Source organism: Oratosquilla oratoria, chromosome 24 (assembly GCF_046742065.1).
Source record: "Oratosquilla oratoria isolate Oo_2021 chromosome 24, ASM4674206v1, whole genome shotgun sequence".
Lineage (NCBI taxonomy): Eukaryota > Metazoa > Arthropoda > Malacostraca > Stomatopoda > Squillidae > Oratosquilla > Oratosquilla oratoria.
Genome location: NC_134800.1, coordinates 16,324,347 through 16,334,346, shown reverse-complemented (window position 1 = coordinate 16,334,346; position 10,000 = coordinate 16,324,347). Strand labels below are relative to the sequence as shown.

The 10,000-nt window shown below is 37.5% G+C and overlaps 1 protein-coding gene across 8 annotated transcripts in view; it reads right to left on the bottom strand.

Moving 5' to 3' along the window:
• LOC143038463 (receptor-type tyrosine-protein phosphatase H-like) overlaps positions 1-10,000 on the bottom strand; it is a 116,501-nt gene that overhangs the window by 87,004 nt on the left and 19,497 nt on the right. For 7 of the 8 annotated variants that reach the window (XR_012967565.1, XM_076207688.1, XM_076207687.1 and 4 more), the window contains 2 exons: positions 6,301-6,561; positions 5,310-5,603 (listed from right to left, as the gene is read on the bottom strand). The exons of the other annotated variant lie outside the window; for it this stretch is intronic. Coding sequence is in view for 6 of the 7 variants with exons in the window: in XM_076207688.1 (XP_076063803.1) it covers positions 5,310-5,603; positions 6,301-6,561 (555 nt within the window). In the remaining variant the exon portion in view is untranslated. The remainder of the gene's footprint in view (positions 1-5,309; positions 5,604-6,300; positions 6,562-10,000) is intronic. 8 annotated transcript variants of the gene reach the window in all.

The window sequence follows — 10,000 nt, the reverse complement described above, 5'->3', positions numbered from 1 at the left end:
TAACAGCTTTCCTCCTATCCCATATATCTGCAGTACCTCCCACAGTGCCTTCCTGTCTACCCTGTTGTAAGCCTTTTTCAGATCCATAAAAGCCAGAAAAAAAATCCTTACCTTTTCCTATAGCTTTCTCATATATCTATCTTACCATGAAAATCTAATCTGCACAACCCCTACCTGTCCTAAACCAACTATTTCCTCTGTTCTTCACCTAGTCCTCTCAATCAAGACCCTCCCATAAGCCTTCCCAACTACACTCAAGAAGCTGTTCCCTCTGAAAGTACTACACTCACACTTGTCCCTTTTTCGCTTGTAAAGCGGAACTATACAGGGATTCCTCCAGTCCTCCGGTACTCTCCCTCTCTTAAGCAAACATTGAATTACCTCACCAGCCAGTCCACCATAACTGCACCTCCTTTCTTCAGACATTCTGCATGGCATCCATCCAGACCAGGTGCCTTACCTGCCCTCATCATCATAACAGCTGCTTTCACTTTATCCTTCCCTATTTCTCCTTCATTTTCCTCACTTACCACCCTCATTTTCTTGGCGCTTCCCACTGCAACTACCTTTCCCTCCCTATCCTCCTTCACATTTAGCAACCCCTTGAAATACTCTGTCCATCTTCCTCTCATTGCCATTTCTTCCATTATTATCTCTCCATCTGCACCTTTTACCTTTTCTATTCAATGCGCCTCCTTTTCCTCTTTCAATTTCCTTCCCAAACATCTTTTTATTACATTCAATTTTTTTTGTCATACTCTTACCATATTTCACATCTGCTCTCCTCTTTGCTTCCTTTATCTCATGCTTAACTTCCCTTTCCTTTACTTTGTACCTCTCATACAATTCCCTCGTTCTAATGTGTAGCCTATCTATGAATGCCTGCTTCTTCTCTTCTACACATTTCTTTACTTCCTCATCCCACCACTCACTACCCTTCCTTCTATTTCCTCCCGCCCTCCTTGTTCCACACACCATCTTTGCACACCTTATGACTCTTTCCTTGAACCATCCCCTTTCCTCCTCCACTCCTAGTTCTACTCTATCCTTTACTCCCTCCTACTTCTCTCTCAGCGTCTTTTTATACCCTTTCTCTCTTTTTTTTTCTCATTTAAGTAGTTCACTCCAAGTACCTCCCTACCTTCTGCCCTTTTCCTCTTTCTCCACCTATTCTCTACTCTCAATTTACCTTCCACCAGAAAATGATCTGATATTCCCCCACTCTCTCCCCTTAGCACATGTACATCAGTAACTCTTCCAACCATAATCCTGGTCACCACTATATAGTCCACGTTTTATCTACCACATTTCCACCCAACACCCTCCCCCATGTGTAATTATGCTTGATTTTCTTCCTAAACATTGTATTTGCTATCATCAACTCTCTTTCAAGGCACATCTCCACCATCAAATCTCCACTACGATATTTATCTGGAACTCAGTACTTCCTAATCACTCCATCTATTGCTTCCTTTCCTAGCATTAAGGTCTCTCAATACAACAACATTGACATTTCTTCCTAATCCCGCTATACACTCATTTACATATACCCAAAAAGCCTCCCTTTCCTCTACGCTCTTTTCAATACGAGCCCTATACGCACTTACAAAAACCCACATCTCCTTTCCCAGCTTCACCTTCATCCACATCAACCTTGATGAAACCTCATTCCACTCCGCTACACGCTTACTTATCTCTTCACTTACTAGTATAGCCACCCTTTCTCTCCCTCGTCCCTTCTTCATTCCTGAGTACCTCCCAGTTACACTCCCAAACTCACACTCGCCCTTCCCTTTCATTTTAGTTTCACTCAAAGCCAGTGCATCCGTCTTTCTTCTCACAAACATATTGTCTATATCTTCCCTTTTACTCTCATCTCTACCACATCCACGCAGATTAAAAGACCCAAACTTTAGGGTACTGGTTGGACAACTCCCAGACCCTCTTATGCCTTTACTTTTTAGGAATGTCCCCTTTTTGGGGCTACAGGTAGCAGGACTCCTAATCCCATACCCCGTCCCGTTTTTTTTTTTTTTTTTTTTTTTTTTTTGCCTTTTACGACTCAAGTGGAAAGACTTGGTGGTAGCGCTCTATTCCACCACCACAGGGTAGGTAAAAAAAGGAAATAAAAATCAGAAAAATTGTAGAGAAGAGCAACAAGGGGTTGGGGGAGAGCATAACGGAGGGACAGTCGCAGTATTAAAGTGTCATCATTTATGTATGAACAAAGTTTTCCTCTATCACTAAAGAATTATAATGTGTGTCTCTGGTCCATAGGGGCGCCCTATATAGACCCTAAATTATCTACTGCATGCAACTTTGCCACAATAACATGCAGTCAATACCCCAGACTAGTATGTATATATACATATATATATATATATATATATATATATATATATATATATATATATATGTATATATATACATATATATGCAAAGTAGACCACTTGGAAAAAGAAACTAACGAAGCAGAGCGCTTTCGTATATTACATCTTCAGTGCAACAAGTACATAGTCACTATGTACTTGTTGCACTGAAGATGTAATATACGAAAGCGCTCTGCTTCGTTAGTTTCTTTTTCCAAGTGGTCTACTTTGCATAAGTGAACACACGTACCCGTGTTCTTATTAGCATACATATATATATATATACATATATATATATATATATATATATATACATACATTTATATACATATTTATATATATATGTATATATATGTATATATATATATGTACATATATGTGTATGTATATATATATATATAAGTATATATATATATATATATATAATTATATATATACATATATATATTTATATATATATTCATATATATATATATATTATTTGTATATGTATATATTTATATATATATATATATTCATATATGTACATATATGTGTATATGTATACATATATTTATATATATCTATATGTATGTATGTATGTATATATATATATATATATATATATATATATATATATATATATATATATATATATATGCTAATAAGAACACGGATACGTGTGTTCACTTATGCAAAGTAGACCACTTGGAAAAAGGAAACTAACGAAGCAGAGCGCTTTCGTATATTACATCTTCAGTGCAATAAGTACAAAGTAATAGAAATGCATACATAATATATACACGAAACAATGGAACAAGAATAGTTTGAATATGGGTGGCGGCCAATTACCCCCTGAGGGGCGGAAGGTCATTGTCAATTAACTTATGATGGAGGGGCGACATCAGGTCACAATACGCCAGGGTCACATAGTGTCGATGGGTTACAATTTAACTGATATCGTCTTACTAATTTCTTGACAAATAAAATGATCAAGTTTGTATAAGCCTTTATGTAGGTTGGTATTTTGATTACTGATGATGTGAATCAAACTACACTCTATTAAATTTCTTTCTATTATGTTGATGGTATAATAGATTGGCTGAGCATTATCCCAATCAACTGGATGATTATTTAATTCAATATGTTTGAAAATACCACTCGAATTATTGCCATCCCTAACATTTTTCTTATGTTGTTCAATTCTAATGTTTAAGGTTTGGCAGTTTGACCTGTGTAAAATTGATTACACATTTTGCAAGGAATTTTATAAATGCATCCTTTTTTAATTTCAATACTATTGTTGATGAGTTTATGTTTATATCGTAAACCAACCAATGTAAGTTCATATATCCATTATTATTATTCTCATCCAAATAATATTAAACGTATAGTCTTTGCTTCTATGTTTTTAAGAGCTTTTCGTATTTGTAGTCCTGAATTTATTGATGAAGAAATCATAAATGTTTTTAACATTGGGCTAGAATTAAGATACCCTAAGCAATTCCTTGATATTGCTTACAATTTTGTAAGGAAATAATTTTTAACTCCTCAACCTAAATCACCTTTCAATTATCATAATGTTTTAATTTTACCATTTCAAGATTTTTTTTAAGTATTACAGAGTTATTAAAAAGAATTAACGTAAAGGTAGTTTTCAAAAATGATAGTACAGTAAAACATAAACTCATCAACAATAGTATTGAAATTAGAAAAGGATGCATTTATAAAATTCCTTGCAAAATGTGTAATCAATTTTACATGGGTCAAACTGCCAAACCCTTAAACATTAGAATTGAACAACATAAGAAAATTGTTAGGGATGGCAATAATTCGAGTAATATTTTCAAACATATTGAATTAAATAATCATCCAGTTGATTGGGATAATGCTCAGCCAATCTATTATACCAACAACATAATAGAAAGAAATTTAATAGTGTAGTTTGATTCATACCACCAGTAATCAAAATACCAACCTACATAAAGGCTTATACAAACTTGATCATTTTATTTGTCAAGAAATTAGTAAGACGATATCAGTTAAATTGTAACCCATCGACACTATGTGACCCTGGCGTACTGTGACCTGATGTCGCCCCTCCATCATAAGTTAATTGACAATGACCTTCCGCCCCCCAGGGGGTAATTGGCCGCCACCCATATTCAAACTATTCTTGTTCCTTTGTTTCGTGTATATATTATGTATGCATTTCTATTACTTTGTATTTATTGTACTGAAGATGTAATATACGAAAGCGCTCTGCTTCGTTAGTTTCCTTTTTCCAAGTGGTCTACTTTGCATATATATATATATATATATATATATATATATATATATATATATATATATATATTTTTATATATAAATATATAAATATATAAAAATATATATATATATATATATATATATATATATACATATACATACATATATAAACAGTGAATACGTAAGGTGAGCTAATTCAATGATTGGTTTAACGAAGGGTACGTACAAGTGATAATCCTACAGAACAGAGCTCTGAGAATCATCTTTCTACACCGTCTTCAAAACCCAGTAAGAACATCACCTCCAATGAGATTTAGCTCTAAAGAATTGAAAATATATCTCCGACATGAATTCGAGATATTTTTCCATCAAATTGTTACTTTTTTCTCCTTTTCACCACAGCTGTCAATTGGGGGACTGTTTCCCCTCTAATGGTGCAAGATGGTGATTCAGAAACAGGCTTATACTCATACAACAAGAACAACAGTAAAATGATTCTTCACAGATATATCTACAGAGGAGACAGTTTTATTGCTAGACATTGTGATGCTCCGAATTTCCAGTTATTGAAACATGAAGTATAAGTTTTGTTATTATTATTATTATTATTGAAATAAAGCATGTTTTTTTTTCATTTTACGAGGATTTTGAGGCTGACATAAAAATCTGTAAGAATAAAAGTGCAAGTCCTACCTGCCTCATCAGTGATGAAACTTTTGACAGCGACTTCCCCGTCCCGTTCTCCCGATGAAGCGTTGACTCGGAGAGTGTAATTGGTGTAGGGCACAAGCGAAGCTAGATTAACAGAGGTCGTATCACCTGGAACTTCTTTGTCATCATGAGTGTCTGATCCGTTCCAAAGGATGTTCCCAGTGTACTGAATCCAGTAACGAGATATAGTGCAGTTTGTATTAGGGGGGCTCCATGATAGTGTCAATTCCCGTGGAGATATGGGTTGAGCGTCGAGGTTCCTGGGAGGTGGAGGAGCTGTCAATGTGAAATATATTAGTTCTCCTTTCGGCGCGCCAGCGGATTGTCGTGTAAGCAAGTCATGGAATGTTTCACTGAGATGTTTAAAATGGTGAAAGTAGGTTTTATCTTTTCATATGGAAAGGAGTCGAAGATAATATTACTTATGGTTTGATGATAATGTCCACGCTAAACTGGATCTTAAAATTCCCCACTTCAGAAGTTCCCAATATCTTTAGTGATCACAAAGATGTGATGAAACACCAGAATACTAACTGTCACATTCAAGTGCTGTCTTGTCTATTTGTTAGATATATAAAGAACCATCATTTAACACCCCTCCGGAGGCCTGATGGTACAGTGGTATAGCTTCCGACTGCTAACTCAGCGATTCGAGTTAAAGCACTGGCTATGGCTGAAAATGTCAGCATCTATGGAATGCGAGCCGACACTCCAACTTGTGGGGATAAGGAGTCAAGTGTATGTGTGTGCATTACCCATAGATTGGGACATTTATGAGTTTTGAGTTCTCATCCCGGAGGGATCATCCAAGACATTGGTAAATCACACACGCACATATAGGCACGCGCGCATGCTATAGTCATTGTTCTTATCTATAACTTATCCAAGAGGAATCCTTGATAACTGGCAAAGAGAGCCTTACTTTAACGGATATCAACCTGTTGAAAAGTCAGATTAATTTTGTAATACTTACCTTCAACCAGAGTCTCTCCGTAGGTTACCGTCCCATTTCCTTTTCCAGCGCCGTTTTTGGCCCAGACGGTGACCTCGTAACATGTACACGGACTCAGGTTCTCCAACGTTATAGTGATATTGATCGTCTCGACCTCTTCCACGCCCCCAGAAACCACGTAGCCTAAGAGGTTACCGTTGAGAGTTTCCGGCGGAATCCAGCTGACTTGGAGTTCGGATGAGCTACGTGCATCTGCTACAACTTTGCTTGGAGGACCCGACTCTACCATACAAGGAAATGAAAGAAGGGGAAAAATATAACTACACAAATATATGTATCATGTAAATAGTTAGGCAATCTTAAACATGAATTCTGATATTCTAGCCGACTGAACTAGAATGAACACTCCCATAAGCATTATTCAATCATATGTATATGATATATATATATATATATATATATATATATGTATATATATATGTATATATGTATATATATATGTATATATGTATATATATATATATATCATTAAAATGAATGGCAAGCTTGTTATGACAGAGCTTCTTGTCGTATTTTTCTCTCTTTCTTAGAGTGATCTTGCCTTCTGTAGGCAGTAACCTTAATAAATCTCCGTATGTCATGTTGTGGAATAACATACATAATCTATAGATAAGCCAAAACGCGTTTTCACACCTCTTGGTGCTTCCTCAGTGGCAGGTACGAATCTAAGGGCTGGGCTGGTGCGTGTGGGTATATATGGGACAGGCTGTGGGATTTTGTCTAGTCGTCGGTGTGGGATTTTGTCTGGTCGTCGGTGTGGGATTTTGTCTGGTTGGCGTCGCCGGAGCTCCGTGTCGTTCTGTAGGTTGGAGGGTGGCGTGCATCTGTGTTTTTTGTCTCATTTTCACTGGGGAATGATCTTCTCACACTTGGTAGGATTTTTAAGTCCTCGAGTTGGGTATTCATTCCCGGGGATAGATCCTTGATATACAAAGCCTCTAATATAGGTAAACGTCGTGGGTCTTTGTTGTGATCTATAATCTCCGTATTCTGGGTTAGGTCTTCTCTTCTTAATTTTGCTTGATGGACTTCGCTATGATGATTTTTAGGTGCTCCTGAGTTTAGGTGATATGACAGACGACGCGAGAGCCTCATGGTGGTCATGCCGATATAGGTAGTAGGATGGGTTTCACAGTTCCCATATTTGCAGGTGTACCTATATACGACATGAGATTTTTGAAGCTCATCGACGATCTGCCTGGTGTTGTTCCTTAGGAGTAGGTTCGATGTTTTTTTGTTTTGATAGTAAATAATGAAATTAATTTTGGAGCTTGATTCAGTGGGCTTGATGTTTCTCTTTATGATTTGTTGCATCACTCTCTCATCCTCCTTGTATGCAGTGGAGAAGAAGGATTTGTAATATATATTTATAACGTTCTGCGCTGGATTGTCTGATGCATTTGCTGATTTAATTTCCTCGTACCAATTTTCCATTATTTTCTTGGTCACTTTTTCAATGTCTCTATTGCTAAAACCGTTGTTGATTAGGACTTGTGATGCTCTTTCTAGTTCTAGGTGCACATTTTTCCAGCTACTACAATGGCTAAGGGATCTTCGTACATATGCACTAATTGTTGAGATCTTGTACTTCCCAGAAGGAAGAAGAGACCTTATGAGAACAAGGATTGAAGAACTAAAATTTCTAACCAAACAACTGGAAGGGGAAGCCAAAGAAGCCTTAAGACTATGGAACAACTGTGACATAGACGAAGAAATCAAGAATAAAGCTGAATCCGCTTATAAGGTAATGATGGACTCTCATGAACAAGCTATCATTAATAATAACCGGAAAAAGCTGGTACATCTCAATGGAGGACAGCTTAAATATGCTCGTCCCTTAAAAGGCTACACAAACCTCACTGATATGACCTTGACTGCCGATCAAGAAGAACTCCTCAATTTTGGACTAAACTGTCATATCATGAAGCCCCCCCAAAAACATGAAAAGCGCCTTGAGTGTGAGATCCTTATTGATAACGTCGAAAAATTGGCTAAGCAGAAGAAAGTCACCGTTGAACCCCCATTCAAAACAGAAGTCATCAGCGAAGCTTCCAAAACTAGAGGAAACTTCAAAAGTAAAGTGCTGGAGAAAAAGCACATTGAGGCTGCTAAAGAACTCCGAGCCGATCCTAACATTACCATCAGAAGAGCTGACAAAGCTGCTACCTTTGTCCTGATAGACACAGAAGAGTATTTGCAAAAATTAGATCAGATCCTTGGAGACACCAGCAAATTCAAAAAGATCACCAGAGACCCCACAGAAAACCTAAAAAAGAAACTCAATAAGCTTATAGATACTGTCAATGCTACCACGGGTGGTACTAAGCTTCCTAAGTTGTCTGGTGATTACGGCCTCGGGTACTGCTACGGAAACATTAAAACCCATAAGCCTGGAAACAAACTAAGACCAATTATATCTCAAATCCCTACGGCGACTTACCAAATAGCGAAGAAGCTAGGAGAAATCCTTACCCCGTATGTGCCGTCATCTTACTGTGTCAGGTCCCCTACCGACTTCTTGGATATCCTGACCAACCACAACTCTAGAGGTGTAATTGCTTCGTTAGATGCAGAAAGCCTCTACACGAATATTTCGGTAGATCGTACGATACAGTATATAATCAATAGAGTCTACCACAACGACAGCTACCCCAAATGCGACATCCCAGAAGAAGTGATGAAGAAACTATTAGAAATTTGCACTAAAGAAGCCCCATTCACCTGCCCGAGAGGTACCAAATACTGCCAGATAGATGGAGTTGCAATGGGATCTCCTTTGGGAGTCCTTTTTGCTAACTTCTTCATGGGTAGTATCGAAGAAGAGGTCTTCGGTGAAGTACAGAAACCGCAAATATACTGTCGATACATAGACAATATTTTCGTAAAAGCGGAAAATAACGAACAAGTCGTAGCACTACAACAGAGACTCATAGAAGCCTCAGGTCTTAACTTCACCATCGAAAACAGTGAAAATGGATCTCTCCCTTTTCTTGATATCCTCGTGAAACAGGGGGAAGGATCTTTTCATACCTCAGTTTACACCAAAGCTAGTAACTCCGGACATTGCCTTAACGGAATGAGTGAATGCCCACAAAAGTACAAGATCTCAACAATTAGTGCATATGTACGAAGATCCCTTAGCCATTGTAGTAGCTGGAAAAATGTGCACCTAGAACTAGAAAGAGCATCACAAGTCCTAATCAACAACGGTTTTAGCAATAGAGACATTGAAAAAGTGACCAAGAAAATAATGGAAAATTGGTACGAGGAAATTAAATCAGCAAATGCATCAGACAATCCAGCGCAGAACGTTATAAATATATATTACAAATCCTTCTTCTCCACTGCATACAAGGAGGATGAGAGAGTGATGCAACAAATCATAAAGAGAAACATCAAGCCCACTGAATCAAGCTCCAAAATTAATTTCATTATTTACTATCAAAACAAAAAAACATCGAACCTACTCCTAAGGAACAACACCAGGCAGATCGTCGATGAGCTTCAAAAATCTCATGTCGTATATAGGTACACCTGCAAATATGGGAACTGTGAAACCCATCCTACTACCTATATCGGCATGACCACCATGAGGCTCTCGCGTCGTCTGTCATATCACCTAAACTCAGGAGCACCTAAAAATCATCATAGCGAAGTCCAT